General features: G+C 40.3%; 1 protein-coding gene across 1 annotated transcript in view; it reads left to right on the forward strand.

The window, feature by feature from the left end:
• cacng3b (calcium channel, voltage-dependent, gamma subunit 3b) overlaps positions 1 to 9,717 on the forward strand; it is a 22,319-nt gene extending 12,602 nt beyond the window's left edge. The window contains exons 2-4 of the mRNA XM_078269828.1: positions 3,492 to 3,575; positions 6,970 to 7,110; positions 9,184 to 9,717. Coding sequence (XP_078125954.1) covers positions 3,492 to 3,575; positions 6,970 to 7,110; positions 9,184 to 9,695 — 737 coding nt within the window. The 3' untranslated portion in view covers positions 9,696 to 9,717. The remainder of the gene's footprint in view (positions 1 to 3,491; positions 3,576 to 6,969; positions 7,111 to 9,183) is intronic.
• Positions 9,718 to 18,522: the final 8,805 nt, after the last annotated feature.

The following is an 18,522-nucleotide window of genomic DNA, read 5'->3' on the forward strand; positions in this document are numbered from 1 at the left end:
CTCTATACATCAGGGTGGTTCGATACATTAAAAGGCAGGGGGTTTAATAAATTTCCCGTCTGGCAGAAACAAGGCAGAGCTCTGTTTGATAATGCTTCACACCTTGATGCGTCCAACAGGAACAGCTAAGGCTACAGTTACCTTCTGTGACTCCAGTCAAATAAGGCCACTTGAAATAATACAGAGAGCGATACTCAGCTTATTAGCTTTAAAAAAATAAACTTTATATTATTATTATTGTTATTATTAAATTACACTATATACTGTAGGCTACTTAAAGATTTACGTCTTCAGTAGAATATAATGGACTTGGGGCTGTGAGTGACAGACAGGGTAGGGAAGTCAGAAAGTATTAAGAAACTAACTGCACCTAGTTGATTTTGGTCTTTTCTTTGGGTTTCTTGACAATAAATCCCAAAAAAAATACAGCAGGCTTATTCTTTAATATTCCTTAATTGTTGATATTTATGTGGTTTAAGGCTTCAACTAATGATTATTTTAATTATAGATTAAATTGTTTTATATATATATTATAAATTATAAAAAGAAATACAGACACAGATTTAAGTATATGCAGCCATAGCATCCATTTTTATTTCATGTGTGGGTATACAAAATCCAGATATGAATTTCGTTTTAATTTGTTCTCTATGGATACCACATTTTCAACCAAAAAAGCTGAAAATGAATAATGAATACTAATACTAATGAAAGTATGAAAAGGATAAGAGGGTGTGCAAGGATGAGGTATTTGTCTGTATTTGTTGAATTAGTAGTACATCTATCAGTATGACAGTGTGGCAAAACAGACTTTGATTCATATGGAAGTTTTACAGATTATTACTTTATTTAATCTAGATATCAAACACTCTTTAAATGTCTTTTTTGTCAATCAGAGTCTCAGTCGAAGGTTAGTTACTATCTCTGACTGCATGAGCTGGATGAATCAATTCATGAATGATTTTCAGTGAGTGTGGGTACTGGAAAGAACCTCTTCATATGCAAATAAGCAATTAGCTTGAGTCGTCCGTTGTTCGTCGCCAGCCTCCATCCTCCCATTTCCCAATTCTCCCGTGCCATTTTACCACCAAACCTCTTTCAACCAGCACTTCCTCTCTCTCCGTCCTCCTTCATCTCGTTTTTCTCTACTCTTCCCTTCATCCCACATCAGCCCCCCTCTGTCTCTCTCATATCCCCTGTAGTGTTGACCATGTGTGAATGGGACTGAATGATGGGAATGAAGCTACATGCAGAGCACGCACACACACACACACACACACACAGATGGATGTGTAATTGTCTGTGTGTTTGTGGAGTACTTGTACAAAGGAGGATGAGTCACTCTGCCTGACACACGGCACGCTCGTAGGAGACTGCATCCTAGTCAATACAACACAAATATACACACACACACACACACACACACACACAGACACACACACACACCCCAACTGTCATACACTGATATAAACAATCTAGATACAGAAGGCTTTTTTTTACATGCATGATTGATAGTGTGCACGTATCAGTTTAATGAGCTTGGCTGATGTGTGTGTGTGTGTGTGTGTGTGTGTGTGTGTGTGTGTGTGTGTGAGAGAGAGAGAGAGAGAGAGAGAGAGAGATCAGGCTTTTCATTGGTGTTTCCCGCACATACCCTGAAGGCTACAGCTCTGTCCTGCATCATCTGTCATGTCATCTCTCTCTCTCTCTCTCTCTCTCTCTCTCTCTCTCTCTCTCTCCCTCTCCTCCTCCTCCTCTTCTGCTGTTTTTTCTGCGTGTGATGTATATTCATGTCCACGTACAGGATGTGTACATGTTCACCTTCCTGAAAATATGATCTGATGCAATACAATCACACAAAAAGATAATTGATTGCCAAAAGCAATCCTGCTCAAATATCCGTATTTATTTGCTATTATATTTGACATTTTCATCACTAAATGATTAATCGTTTAATCCAAACCATACTGACAGATTCATTCAAGATTTAGTTTTATTGTCACAGAGGGATAATTGTTTTCACAGCCAGTACACAAAAACATACAGATGAACACATAGCAACATATATGCACTCGTTCAATTATCCCATCTCATAACAGTGTCAGCGAGGAAGGAACAAAACTGCTGCTGAAGCGAGCTCTTCTCCATTTCAACCTAGTGCTATCCATACATTAAAGGAAAACTATGCAGTTTTTTTATTAATTAGGTATTCATTTACCTTAACTGAACAGCTTCGGAGTCATTGGAATGGTCATATGACTTTTTTCGGGTTGAATGGTGGTCGTCTCGCTCCCCCCTAGCGCCTGAGCAGAAAAACCACCCTTGCAACTTTTGGACTGGCGAGTCGCCAGCCTCAGCTTCAGGAAGTATCGCGTGATATCAGGTCTCGCGATGCAACAAATTGCTTCACGACACTGCACACATACGCCCATTCAGGAACCGGCTAACAAGGTAGCGATGGAGTTTTTCACAGTATCGTCATGGCTGAGCTGGCAAAAAAGAAGCAGAAAGCTAGGAAAGCATTGTCGGAGGAACAGAGAAAGAGGAAACGGCAGACTGACTGAGCGAGGAGACACGAGTAAACATAGGAGCTGCCAAATATTTATTCCGAAGCTGTAGGGGGAGCTCTATAGGGAAACCTGTGAGCAAAAAGCAAGAAAACAGCGAAGAAATGGCCAAAACTGCATAGTGCCCCTTTAATGTTGCTGTAGACACTACCTGTTATGGTAATACAGTGCACAGCTTTGTTGAATACTCAATTCTGATTGGTCAATCACGGCATTCTACGGTCTGTTATTTCTGTATAGCAGACTGTTTCTATGACCAGAGTTCTGATCACAGACTCTGGAGGACCATTTTTAATTCAATAAAATCATTTTTATATCAATATTTTGTGTCAAATTATTGATTTCTTTAGTAAGCAGCTGTGTAATAGGCGGGATAATGTAGAGCAAGCAGTCATTATTGCGAGTTGAATACAGTTGGCCTTATCAGAGCTAGCAGCTGATATATATATACATACTGTATACATACGCTGTATATATATATATATATATATATATATATATATATATATATATATATATATATATATATACGCACAATAAATCTTTTCTGTTTTAATAGTGTGTTTTGTTTTCAATTTGTTCAATGACATAACTGGTTTTGTCCATAACTGATGACTGAGAATTGATCAAATATCCAGACTTCACCAGTATGCATGTTTTATAATATTCTAAATTTACTAGTAGAAATTGTGTGTGTGTGTGTGTGTGTGTGTGTCTGTCTGTCTGTCTGTCTGTCTGTCTGTCTGTCTGTCTGTCTGTCTGTCTGTGTGTGTGTGTGTGTGTGTGTGTGTGTGTGTGTGTGTGTGTGTGTGTGTGTGTGTGTGTGTGTGTGTGTGTGTGTGTGTGTGTGTGTTTTTGATAGTACTTAATTTGTCTTTGTCTTGTGGAACAATAAAGATCTGAATCTGTGTTTCTCTTCCGCAGGAACATTCAGAGGTGTGTGTAAGAAGATCGATCACTTCCCAGAGGATGCGGACTATGAAGCAGATGCTGCTGAATACCTCCTCCGTAAGTTTGATATGATGATGTATTTCGGACCATTTTTATCAGTCAAACAGATGAACATTATTTTATCTGGTGTCACTGTCAGGTCAAAGTTGTTATGAACTTTGCTGGACGAGACCTGAAAATATATTGATAAGACCTGGAATCATGATTAATAATAATAGTATACTAACCCAATCCAATATGAAAGGTTAAAACTTGACTTGAAATAATTATGTTGACCTAAGTTATAAGTAAGTAAGTAAGTTATGTTGACCATTCTAAGTTCTGTCCCCCTTACTTACTGTTGCTATGCCTGTCAAGCTTTCCATTCCAGCACTTTTTCGGTTTACAATGATAATAGGGTCTGATCTACCAAGGACAACTGTTTTTTGCTCCATGAGTTGGTTGAAAAATATTAAAAGGGGTCTTAAAGGGACAGTTCAAACCCTAAAATCAAAAATACCTATTTTCCCTCTTACCTGTAGTGCTATTTATCAATCTAGATTGTTTCCAGTGTTGGAGATATCAGCAATAGAGATATCTACCTTCTCTCCAATATAATGGAATAATATGGCCCTCAGCTTGTGGTGCTAAAAGCGCAACCAGGTCGGTGGATTATCTTGAGAAACCGGGTCATGATTTCTGGACAGAGCCATTGCTGTTGAGTTTTTCAAATGTAGCCATCTAGTTCCTTCTTCTAGTTAGAGAAGACAGACATCTCTACTGCCGATATCTCGATTGATTAATAGCACTACAGGTAAAAGGAAACATATTTATTTTGTGATTTTGGGGTAAACTGTCCCTTTAACTTTGCACTCGATGGATACATGATATGCTAAAAGACAGAAGGCAATAGCTGCACATTGCAAAAAGTCAGCTTTCTCATCATTTGATCATGCATGTAGAAGATATGACAATACAAGAAATTGCATTTGTCTTGTATTGCAATGTACAGTTATTAAAAGTGTTATATAAGGAAGAAATGCGAGATGTAACTCTTATTAGTATAATGGAGAGAACAACATATATAAACAGATGCCACGATTTTTTCAGCAAATACATGAGAAAAATGAGGAAATACACATTGCCATTATGAAATTGACAAAAGAGACATGTGGGAGCACCTTTACAGAGAGAATAATAGGACAGAAGTAAAAAGGATGCAGCCATGAAGATAGAGAGAGGGTGGTTTAGTGGAAAACAGAGAGGAGGGGGCTGTTTCTGTCCTTTCTCCGACAGTAAACAAAGAGTAAAAATGGACAGAGAGAAAACAGCAACAACAAAACACAGGGAAAATGGATTCAGCCTATGCTTCTTTTTCACTGCTCCACTGAACACAGAGCAACATCCCCAGAGGCAGCCAATTAGACCACAGGCCTCAGCGCTGGCCAGCCAATGGGGAGCGGGGACCTAGTGACCGGCATTTCATACACAGCCCACGGGTGTGGGCCACAGGGGCGGGGCTTGTACACTCAGCCGTACAACACTATTGGTCACTGCCTCTGTCAGTCATACTGGGAATGTTTTTCAACACAAGAAGCCTAAAGAAAAGAAATTTAGAAATCAAAACATGTTACTGGTTAGATGATTTAAAAAATAATTGTAATGATACACCTGATGAATGACTACACATCGGCTGTTCAACCGATCTAAACCTACCGCACAGCTCAGTTCTGCATGACAAGCTGTTTGCAAATATCCTTCAATATGTTGTCACATCATGTACACATATGGGGTTTTGACAGATATTTCACTCCTACTCTAGCCTCGCTTCCATTTTCATCATCTCTGCTATTCATTAATTTGTCTTGCATATGTGTCAGTGCGACTCTCCATCTGTCTTGGTTTTTGTCCATCTTTTTCCCTCTACATCCATCTCTCTCTCTGAAGCAAGGCCTCTGAATGCTTTACTGTAACATGTTCTAGATTCAGACTCAGTCAAGCATGTAGCAGCATTGGTGTATGCGTGCCTGTGTGTGTGTGAGTGTGTGTGTGTGTGTGTGTGTGTGTGTGTTCTTGTTTAACTACATTTGTGGGGTCCAAAAACCGGGAATACAGTATACTTGTGGGGTCCGACCAGCTTTGTGGGGCCAAAATGCTGGATCCCACAAGTTTAAAGGGTTGTTTGAGGGTTAAGACTTGGTTTTAGGATTAGGGTTAGAATTAGGTTATGGTTAGGGTGAGGGTAAGGGTTAAGGTTAGGCATTTAGTTGTGATGGTTAAGGTTAGGGTAAGGGGCTAGGGAATGCATTATGTCATTGACGGGTCCCCCACAAAGATAGTGAAACGCACTGTGTGTGTGTGTGTGTGTGTGTGTGTGTGTGTGTGTGTGTATGTATGGTTGTATGTATGGTCTGTCTTTTTTTTCTTTCTACAAATATTGTAAAAGTAGTTTTTCTTTCCATTGACTCATTGCATAGTACTGTATATCATCTGCTATTTTGAGATGTGTAATCCTCCTGAATGGTGCCATAAAGCAAACCAGCAGAAAATACTACAAAATGGGACCAGAGGTTGGCAGTATTTTTCAGTGATTTTGTTTTTGTACTTTAATTACAGTTTAATTAAATGAATCTATTCTTCACAACATCTTGACTTTAAAGAAAAGGTTGGTAAATGGCAGCAAGCAGATCTTTAACTCATTTCACGGTCACAGGAGAAGACATTACTACAAACCATGGTGCGGAAAGAAAAACAATAAATTAACGCAAGTAAGGAGCACATATAAAACTGAGGGACCCAGTCAACACTACAATTAAACTGTCACATTCACAGGATGTTCTTACCTCTGATTGAAAGTGACTAAAAAGTCACTTTGTTTTTTAAAAGGTCCTTTTGGAAATCTCATCGTCCAAACTACCTTTTAATCTGAGCATAGACTCATAGGATGCTATAGCTACCATACCAATTACCCAATTTTTAAAAACTGAAAATTCAAATCCAGCTTTTTCCCATCATCTTAAAGGTACTGTACTCGAAATACTGGGAAAAAAGTGGTCTGGGATTTCCTCCACATGGCTCTCACAGACCGTTCCCTAACTCGTCAAATATCAACGCTTTGTCACAGCCGTCAGTGTCTGATGCTGACGCACAAGGCACTCACATGCACTAACATGCACAGAGAGAGTGTGACTTCATTCTCTGCTCAGGAAGCTCCACTGTATCTTTACATTGCAAATTTAAATTTAAACACCATAGTAACTGAAAATGCACATTTTGTACAGTACATTTGCTATTTGAGATTTGTTTCCAAATAAACATTAACATGGAGTCAAAGGGTTTGCTGAAACAAACCATTCACCCAAGACTTCCATTATAAATGTGTTTCCACACTTTTTCGTGTGTGTGTGTGTGTGTGTGTGTGTGTGTGTGTGTGTGTGTGTGTGTGTGTGTGTGTGTGTGTGTGTGTGTACAGGTGCAGTGCGTGCCTCCAGTATCTTCCCCATCATGAGTGTGGGTCTGCTGTTCCTGGGGGGGCTCTGTGTGGCCGCCAGTGAGTTCTACCGGAGCCGACACAATGTCATCCTCAGTGCAGGAATCTTCTTCGTCTCTGCAGGTTTGTGTGTGTGTATGTGTGTGTGTGTGTGTGTGTTTCTCAGGAGCTGTATTATTAATTATCTGTCTATTAAAGTACGGCTTTATTTTGTTGTTCTTTGCTGAAGGACACATCTTTTACATATTGATTATATTGTTTCTCCCAAAAAAATACATTGGCTATTGATCAACAATTGTCACCTTTTAGCCCGAGTTTTAAGCTTGGCTGCACATGTTGTATTGATTTTGTTGTTTGCTTATGTCGCTGATGATATTATGTTTGTGTTTTGTATTTGGTGTTTTCTGCTTGTATTCAGTTTTTTTGTCTGTTTGTTTTTTCTCCATGATGTTTCCTATTACCTTTGTCACTGCAGTGACCCTATTTCCCCACAGAAAGCTATGTAAAGGGTCTTAGTATAGTGGGTTAAATTTGATTGAAAGGAGCAGATCTGTTTAAACTGATCATCTTCCCCAAATAAGTCCCTCAACGTCATTAAAAAATATTTGACATAATATTTAGATGTTTTGATATTTTAAGTATTACTCAAATCCCAGACTTAAAATAAAAAACAATAAAAAAAATGAATGAGCCCTAATCTCCTTCCGTACACCTTATATGGGGACTACAGACTGTAGTGGAAATGAGAATTGTGTACTGCTCATCTCCATGACAACACTGTTAAACACAATATAGCAGCCATCTTAGCTGCAGTACCAATGACTTAAAATAATAGCCTGACCTGATAGGAGAAGCGGAGCAAATTCAAATATGTCTGATCTCGAGAATACAAGGATGCTGCATTTGAGATAGCAACAAGGGGCTACTGTATGTATGTGTGTGTCCATGAGTGTGTGTTGTGTAGTTACTGTGGAGCCACGCTCAAATATTTGTAGAAGGAGCCTGTTAGGCATCCAAAGCACACAGAAGTGCCTGTGTGAGGAGCCAGAGTGTGGAAATGGGGCACAGCAGCTGATTAATCAATCAGCAAGAATACCATGATGCCGCTGTGATGCACTGTGAGGGTGTGAGAGTGTCAACACACATACATATTCACACACACAATCTATCACATGGATGCTGACACTTGGTCTTCCATAAACACACACATTTATGCTCTTGCCCCTGACAAACACAAAGGGCTGTACAGTAATTGCTGTTCATTGGGATGTGTAGGGTCCCATTGGGTTTTGTAGTAAATTCATGGAGCCAAATTGGTAATTATTTACCACAATAGTGTGGGGCTGATTCTGGTTAATTACAGCTGGCTAATTGTCCCCATTCTGTGCGTTCCACCACACTGCATGAGCACTGTATTCTGGACTAATGATATGGAATAAGAGCGCCCAGCTGTGTGCAATGACTCTCCAGCGTTTCTATCAAGCTCCACTCTCTCCTCCTGTTACTTTGCTTTATTTCCTTTGGCTGTCTCCCCGTCGTCCTCTTCTCTGCTAATTTCTCTCAAATCTTTGCTCTGACATGTTTTCTTTCACAAATTTCCATTTGCTAATCTGTCACTTGATTGTATCTTTAACTGTCTCGACTGTTCCACCACGTTGGGTCAGACTGTAATATCTCAGCTATTTGATGAATTGCCATGAATTTTGGTGCAGAAATTCATGTCCCCCTCTGGATGAAGAGTAATAACTTTGGATCCCTTAGCTTTCCATATAGCGAGACCCAATGTCCAAAGCTTTGGTTTATGACCAAATACCTGCAAAACACATGACGTTAGTTGCTAACATGCTAAATTAAGATGTTAACTATCGTGAACATTATACTTTCCAATCATCATCATGTTAGCATTGTCAGTGTGAGTATGTTGCATGCAGATGTTAACATTTACCTCTAGCATTGCTGTGCCAAAGTCACAGAGCGGCTATAAACACATAGTCTTGTGTTTTTATTGATTCTTGTGCAGTAACTGTATATTTGTGCTTTGTTTTCATTTACTGATGGATCTCTGTCTCTTGCCATTTTTGATACGTGTGCTGTTTTTCTGGATGAGTAGTGTGCTGTTTTTCTGGATGAGTAGGTCACGCACCCTTTCCACTCACATCTCTTATTATTTTTGCTCTTTCTGTCCTTCCCTTCCAGGTCTAAGTAACATCATAGGAATTATTGTCTATATCTCAGCCAACTCGGGTGACCCGGGTCAGAGCGACAGTAAAAAGTCCTACTCCTACGGCTGGTCCTTCTACTTTGGCGCCCTATCCTTCATCATGGCAGAAATGGTGGGTGTGCTGGCCGTGCACATGTTCATCGAGAAGCACCGCAAGCAACGGGCCAAGTCCCGCACCGAGCTCATCAAAAAGTCCGCCTTCAGCCGCATCCCCTCCTATCGCTACCGCTTCCGGCGTCGCTCCAGTGTGCGCTCTTCCGAGGCCCCGAGCCGTGACACCTCACCGCTGGGGAAAGGCGGCTACACAGGGCCCGCCGCCTCCGAGATGCCCATGTACACGCTAAACCCACGCGAGGCAGGCAACGCCGGCACCAAACCTGGCAGCGGCATGGGCGGGCTGCTCAACTCAGAAAGGGATTTCCTCCAGAGCAGCACACTCACTAAAGACTACAGCAAGGACCCCAACCGCAGGACCACGCCTGTCTGAGAGGTTCCTGGCTGCAGATATTGCCCAATCAAAGTATCAAAGAGAAGGATGATGAGAAATACAGGGGGAGTGCAAGCAAAAGCAGGGGACACACAGGGTTACGCGGGTGGGAATGGGGTTTGATAAACTTTGACTGTGAACTGTGAACTTTTAGCCTTTGAACTGTGAATCCTGAGCCCTGTGAGAGTTTCAGTGTGTGTAGCAGCGTCGGTTTTGATGGAGAAGTTGTTCCCAACTCCATTTTACCACATATCACTGTACTTATACCTGTAACTCCTTACATATGAAGGCACATTCGATTTATGTTCATGAGTGTTATGTTCATAAATTGACTTTCCGGCTTTTTCGAGGGGGAAACGGGATTGACCCCAGTAAAAAGCATATCATAAGTGGTTTGCTGTTTCGGACAACTTCTCCTAAAAAAAAAAAAAAATTTAAATAATGTGAACCAAAGGAGAAGAGGAAAGAGTTGAGAGACTCTGTGTGATCTCTGTCCTCCTGACCTTTTGGATAGCAGTTGGATTAGTGCAGGGTACAGCCGTTGAGCTCCGAGCTGTCTCTCTGATTACGATGCTATTTAAAAGTGCGGACGTTAACACCTCAGGATAGGGATTGATTCATTTTCAGTTCAGCTGGATTCAAAAATATTAATTGAAGATGCAGTTTGTCCATTTATGGCAGCACATTTGTGGCACTAGTTATTATTTTCTATACATATTGTATATATACTCCTTTCATATTGATTGATGGAAAAGCTCACTTCATAACTGACTGAACTGAAACTGAATTGAGCTCATTCCTGGTAACATTTACCCCCATCTCTCTGATCCCAGGTCAGTCGTTAAACCTCCGTAGAGGTTTTTGATGAAGAGAAACGGGTACACTGACTACAGATCAGCTGTTCGGGAGGAAAAGGTGGGACTCCACAAAAATAATGAATCTCTTTTAGATTGTTACGTTACATCATTGGTGCTTCCTTTTACCCCTGTTTTCAGCCACACGAAATCTCGTCATCTCTTGATTTATTTATTTTTCACCTAAACCGTAAAGAGATGATCAAATGTGTGTCTGTCTGTCCGCCTTCACTGGTCACCTTTCACCTTACACATTTTTCTGTGTAGCCCCATAACTCACCTCACTGCTACCCTCTCTACACACCTCCTCTCACCCTTTCTTTCTCTTTTAGGTCCTGTCTTCCGTTGGTGTTGCTCGTAGACTAGTTAGGGTTTTCTGGAGGTTGTTGGTTCAGGGTACTGTGGGAGGAGACCACTGAGCTGTGAATATGTTTTAAGGCGGAGCCAAAAAAACATTAAACAAACAGATGGACTTTTTGCCCTCTACCTCTTTGGGAATATCATGCAGAAGAATTTAATATAACGTTGTCTTTTCTTGCCAGAACAATTGTCAAAGATTTCAGCTGCAGAATTAAACACTGAGAAAATGCTCCCTTCAGTTGAAAGTACACATCTCTCTTCTCCAATAGAGGATCTGCTGAAAATGAATTTGTATGTGGCGCACAATTTAAAGCTAAATAGATGGAATTGGCAGAAGTCCCGTGTATGATTCAGAGGATGTGTGCTCCATCCATTCAGCTGTCACTCACAGCCTCTCCTCCTCTTTATTTCCCTTACATGTGCACATACAGTAGACATCTGCACAAACACAAACACGCACACATACACACTCAAGCCAATACACACATGTCTCCTGGCTGTATTAGCACAGACAGTCATGGTCCTATCATATTTCAAACACCTGTGCAGTTTTTACTGGGACAGCTTCTAGAGACACATCAATACATTTACATGTATCCCTCTCTCTCTCACTTGCTCTCTTTCAGACATATAAAAACATTGAACACAAAGTTGGTGCACTGTCTGACCCTCAGCATACTGTGTTGGCACCAGTTTGTACTGAAGCCATGCCATGTTATTGGATAAATAAGACAAAGATAGGAGGAAAGACGTTTTTGACTGGGATCTGATCACTTCCCAACCTAAGGTTAGCAGGCTTTATTTTTGCTTTTGAAAATGGTGTTCTTTAAGTACTATAGCATATATATATATATATATATATATATATATATATATATATATATATATATATATATATATATATGGTAAATAGTATTTGCACACAGTCAGTTCTCCACTAGATCTCCTAATCATTGGTGATCTGTTGCTACCTCTGTTCAATGTAAATGTTTGCAAAGAATTAGCAGGCTGTTGCAACACATACAAAGATCCAAAAATATATACTTTGCAACGTTTTAGTGTTTATAGTGTCTGAGTTCACATTAAACCATTTATCACATCACTGGACAACACCTGATCACTCACACACACACACACACACACACACACACACAAACACACACACACAGATACAAGGGGAGGAGACAAAATAGCCATAGTACAGAGAGAGTTGTGGAGGGAGAGCATGAGTAGCTAGTGTAAATGTTAACAGCTTTTTTTCTCAAACCTTTTCTGGGGCTGTGAGTAAAAAGTGAGTGTGAACTCAAAGAGGGGGGGAAATGCATTTTTGTTTTCTTCGTTACCTCCCTAAGCCACCATTGCACTGTTTTGTATAAACTAACCATGAAACATCACCAAGCTGAAACCGTCACACCACTACTTTGAGAGATATTACCCTGATAATAAAATATGTTTTAAATCTCAGTCATACTGTTTAATTTATGACGCTGCTCTTTTATCCGCTGTCTTTTTACGCCATAAAGGGAGCTTAAAGGGACACACATGCATCACCGCAGACTTGCTCTTGCTGTCCTCCACGTGTAAATATTAATTTTGCAAGCTAAACTACAACATCAGCAGTTGTCATGGGCTGTGAAAGGGAAAAACAGTTTTTCTCCAGCAAGGGCTTTTAATTTTTAAAGGACAGGAGCACACAAGGGCTTTTTATGCTCAGCGCTGCAGCAGCAGTGTCGTTTTAAATGGTGTTGTGTGGAAGGAAAGGTAAAGTACATTTGCACAGGAACGACTGTTTTTAAACCAGCTGAATAGCTAACTAACGATATAACACGCTTCATGCAAAAAGAGAAGCGGAGGAAGAGAAATAGACTCTTCTACTCATGTTAGCTACACGTTAGTCTTTAGCTGCTTTTTCTGGCTAACTTTAGGTTAGATGGGTAACTTTCTGAAGTAATTAGAGATAAAGAGTATTGCCTTAAGCCGAGGTAGGATACTTTCGGTTAAGAATTATTTGATTTAGCTTAAGGATTAAACATATATTAGCAAAATATTGTTAATCAAACTTGGTGCCAAATATTACTCAAAATGTTTCCTGTATATCATGGTCGCCAGGTTAGCTTTAGATTATAGGTTCACTACTCCAAGTACTCTTTTTTTTTGCATAGGGTTTCCTGCAGTATACTCACAGCAGTGGTAGCTATGTAGCTCAGCACATCCGTGGCCCCTATAGGGGTCAGAATTCAGAACCGCATCCATGAGCCATTAATCTTTCAAACCATGCATGCCATATCCATCCGCTTCCAGTGCGTACATTCGCTCTATCTCTAATCCAGTCTCAAATGGCACCCTAATCTCTATACTCCGTAAGAGACACTGGACTGCTACATTTAAGACGCCTTACAAGGGTGTGTGGGCCCGTAAGCCTGTGCTGTGTTTAACAATGTTTACTCCAATAGAGCACAGGGTGCTTTTTGAGACTAGACCTCTGTCTATCTCTTCTTACCGCCATACAGCTTTGATACTCTGATATCAACAACAAATAATTGTATTATTAGTAAAAAAAAAATATATATATATATATATTCTACTCTAAAGGTGCCACTGTGCAGAGGATGACAAACTCTGTCACATATTATAGTTATTAATCTATTAATGGGGGCTTTAGTTGAAAGGGAGCAGAGTTGGGAAGCAGGGATCGTAGTCTTTGTAATATTATATTATTCTAGTTTCGTTTTCTACTTTGATGTGGTTTGTGAGATTGTGTCGTTTAATCACATCTGAAGCCTCTGACGGGAGGAGAGGAAGAGACAATGGAGCGCTCGGACGATCTGTCGTGGACATTAACCTCACCTCACTGGTGCCAGAGGTCAACTTTACAGTTTTTCAGCGGGACATTCAACACTGAAAGTGCAATACACACACGCACACACACAGACACACACATACATGCATTCAAAGTAAGGTTTCTATGCCTTTGAGGACCTATTCACCATAACGCACTACAGACCAAACTTCTGTTACTTGGATACAGAAAATAATGCAATCTAATACAGAAGTCTGTAAAAACAAATACTTTATAACGCTTCAAAGTATCCACTTTTGTCAAGAATGACAGAGGCAACATAATAGAAACAGTTTACAATGTAAGCCACTATAATACAACTCAACCACAGCCTCAAAAATACCATAGATTTGAACCACAGCCTCTTCAACAGTGTCACCAAAACAACGACTTTTGATTTCACAGAAGTAATGTTTTTGCAGGACTTCCATGATAGATTGTTTTTCATTGTACATGGGGTTGCTTTTGCTGTTTGATCTCGTATGTATTCTTTAAAATAAAACCAAAATGTATTACAAATGTAGCAAATTGAGATATTAATATTTTTGCATTAATAATGTGCTCTGAACAATGCCCATCTTTACCAAATTGTAACTATGACCTAACTTACTTAAAAAAACGGACCCTGAAAAAAGAAATGTGTGCGATATAGGTCCTCATAAGTATAGAAACACAAGAACACAACACATAGCCATACACACACATTAATGGTCACAAACATATACACTGACATTCATTTATGCACAGATACACGCACTTATACAACACACACTCGCAACTTCGGCCAGTGCAGTGTGTGGATAAATGTGTCCTGTTAAAAGAAAAATCACTGTGTCATGTTTGGAAAAAAAACATTTTAAGTGTTTCTTTTGTAGAAAAACAACAAATGCCGCTGATGGGTCGCTCCTTAAAGGAACTTCAAGTACTGAGCCAGCTAATCAAATGCAGAGGTCCAGAAGAAATGTTTGAAAAATGTGAATTTATTGGAATAGACAAACACATGCTATAAGCACTCTACACTTTGCACTTGCAACCAACACATACACACACACACACACACAGACAAGGTTACTGTGTGAGGAGGGCTTACAGGTGGAGTTATGTGCCTGCATGTTTGTGCGTTAATATCCATGTGTGTGTGTGTGTGTGTGTGTGTGTGTGTGTGTGTGTGTGTGTGTGTGTGTGTGTGTGTGTGTGTGTGTGTGTGTGTGTGTGTGTGTGTGCGCGCGCGTTTGTGCAGTTAGCCTCTCCTCACCCATGCACCCAGTGCCTGCCTGTCCTGCCTTCAGACTGCTCCCAGATCAGCCATGGGGCTTCCAGTATAACCTCCTCTGCATTCCCACAACCTTTAACGGTTGCACTGGGATCAGTTTTAGAGCTAACTGCCCCGCTCATTCCTCAGCAAACGCAGCCATACAAGATTCAAGGACTGTTTTGGAGTCAGTGGTTTCTGGTGGATATTGTGTACAAAATGTATTAATGATGAGTTTATGATACAAGGCTAAGGGGAAGTCATTGTTTAATTTCCATGGTCTGACTGGACTGTTGCCTTTTATTCTGTGAGGCTGATTTAGGATCGGCAGAGGGGGCTTAGCAGGATAGACCCAAATCTATCGAGTCCACAATGACAGCTGGTCTTCAATCAGCACAACCTGGTGTAGCTTGCTGTTCCTCGTGTTCTCAAACTTCCCAAATATCAGCTAAAAAAAAAAGGGGGACTAGATTGTCTTCAATACTTGCTTGTAAAACTATTGTGTTGCTGAGGATTTGTCTCTAGTGTTTCTTCTTTCAGATGACGTGAGAGGTCGTCCATCTTGTACTGCCAATTAGAATTAAATGTTCTTCATGTGGGACATTTTACAGAAAGACAGGTTTCCAAAAAAAGTTCCCTTAACAGAATCTCTGATTCAAATAGCAGCCACGATTTCATGTATTATTCTGGCCTTGGTGCCTATTAAGCCCGTTTTTTTCAGACCGCCCTCTTTCGGGTTTTTTTTGTGTGCCAGGCTTTAGCCCTTTAGCTAGAGAGATTTCGTACCTGTCTTGCATTTTACACATATTATTTTGACAGGAAGTACAGAGCGATTCAAATCTGCTTTTTACAGTTTTTCCTCAAACCCCGCGTTCAGACAGTGTTGTTTACATGCAGAACATATCCAAGGCTGGCATGGTTGACTGACCAAGGATGAAAGGCCCAAAATGGCAGGAAGTTTAACCAGGCTTCGAGAGTTTCGCTCTGCATTAGGTGCATTCAGGCTCCCTTTTGCATAAATTGCTCATGAGCAGTGGCAACAGTACACGTTAAAGGTTTATTCTTCTTGTGTTTTGGGGTTATGAGTGAACTCATGAGTTGGTCTTATTTAGGTGACATTAGTTTTGTTATATAGTTATGTTTTCTAAAATAGTCACTATAGATTTTCAGACCAAATCCTACAGTGTATATATATGATCTATTGGATCATTATTTAGATTTTTGGATGAGTCAAACTCTCATCTGAGAAAGCCATGCCCCAAAGAGACTAAATTGCTCATCACCTTCTACTGAGCCACATTGTAATGGGTAGAGTCAGGCTACCAGGCATAGAGACCAGTGAAAGCAACACAGAACAATCACAAGTTTGGTATAATTACAGAGTGCTCAGACTGTAGGTGGTCTAGCCAGGCTAGCGGCATAGCTGATGGCAATGTCGGTCATCGACCACTTTGGTCCAGACTGAAATATCTTGACAACTATTAAATGGATTGTCATGAAATTTGGTAGACCTACAGATATTCATGGTGCCCAGAGAGAAAAATCCTGCTGACTTCGGTGACCCCCTGACATTTGCTCTAGGTTGACGTTCGCCATTTTTAAGTGAAATGTCTCGACAACTGTTGGATGGATTGCCAAGAAATTAATAATAGACATTCACGTTTCCCACAGGATGAATTGTAATAACTTTGGTGATCCCTTAACGTTTCATCTAGCGCCATCATCAGGTCAAATCTTTGTCTATGACTTAATATCTGCGACATTAATGACATTCACGTCAGCCTCAGCTGTACCTTAGTGTTTAGTGCTACAAAACTGCTAAAGTACTAAACATCACCATGTTAGCATTGTCATTTGCAGCATGTTAGCATGCTGTAGTTGGTATTTAGCTCAAAGCACCACTGTGCAGCCTCACAGAGCCACTATCATGTCTGTAGACTCTCAGTCTTGTTATTTAAGTGGTAAATGATTGTAACCTGACTTTGTCCATTTCAAATTGACCTTAGTCAATTACTGTTGGATAACAAATGCCGGAACACAAACTCAGGAAAAGAGACGGTGAAGTTAGTGACGTTTTAAGTTTTTATGTATTTCTTAATTGATTCAAATTTGCATGAATTTTTGTCCTAGTGTACAGTGACAATAGATGGAGCAGTCCTTTCAAAGGAACACCACAAAAACAGAGCAAAATATGCAGAATATATGTAAAATCAAAGCTTAATACTTCATTGTTATCATGTTTATTATATGTGTAGCAATGACCTGGAAAAAAATCTAGGGAGTGAATCTTGAAGGCATTGTAGCAGTTTGCCTTGAGGTGAAACTATTCAGATGGAGATGAGGAGAGTAAATAGCAGCTAGCCGTTACTCTGACTTGAGGGGTGACATTGGGGATCATCAGTGTTGCCTGGCAGCGGTGATGAAAGTGAAAAACGAAAGCCTGAAGACAAATGTGCAGCTGGAACTTGAAGCAGTTAATGATTGAAACCCCCCCCAAAAAAAAAAAAATAATGTGGGTCATCATTTTAAAACACCTGAAAATGCTGTGATGGGCGATATGTTTAAAGGTTGAAGGTGATCAACTGTTCTGAAATTTGTGTCAATGGGCAGCTTTTTATCCTGCTCCATACCTCTGAGCCCTATCATGAGATACATGTACTTAGTCCTCTACAAACAAATATACACACACACACACACATGCATGCAGAAACATGCTGGCACTCACATTTGTCTTTCTATACACAGGCACACTGACTGTACAACTCTCACAGCTCACACACACACACAGACACACACACACACACACACACACACACACACACACACACACACACATAGCTGCCAGCCAGTTTCACTGTATACTTTATAATGTAAACCTCCAACAGCCGTCTGACACGGACACAAGCTGTGAATAAAAGCACACTTTTACTTACATGATATGAATATGATACCTATATCTAGAGAGAAGGAATATTATATACAGTATAATGATTAGAAAATAAAGAGTTACCTTTTCAAAGTGCCTGTGGTGAGTTCATTTTGTGTTTGAATGTGTGTACTGTAGGTGAATGTATGATGTGTAGCTTTGTGATCTGCTTTTCCATTTTGTGCACACACACACACAGATAACAACCCTTATTTTAATGGCCTTTTTTTAATAAATGGACATTAGAAACCTCACCTCACACCAACATAAACCTGCACAATATCTATGAGAAAACGAACACTTGCCCGCACACTCCTACCCAAACCTGCACACACACATACAGACACACTAGATGCGTATCAGCTGTGCTGTCTCAACCATCCTGAATTAGCTGTCCAATAGATAACTCCCCTGCTTATCTCCACAGCCACCACACAGATGTCTGAATAACGGAAAGAAAGCAGGTGGGAGGAAGATGAGTGTTAAAAGGGGAAATGGGAAGAAGAGAGGAAAAGTTAATGAGGAGACTGGAAGATGTGCCAGATTTGAGGTGTTTGAAGGTGATAAAGAGAGGGAAGCATGTACAGGACTATGTG

This window comes from Sander vitreus, chromosome 15, assembly GCF_031162955.1.
Source record: "Sander vitreus isolate 19-12246 chromosome 15, sanVit1, whole genome shotgun sequence".
Lineage (NCBI taxonomy): Eukaryota > Metazoa > Chordata > Actinopteri > Perciformes > Percidae > Sander > Sander vitreus.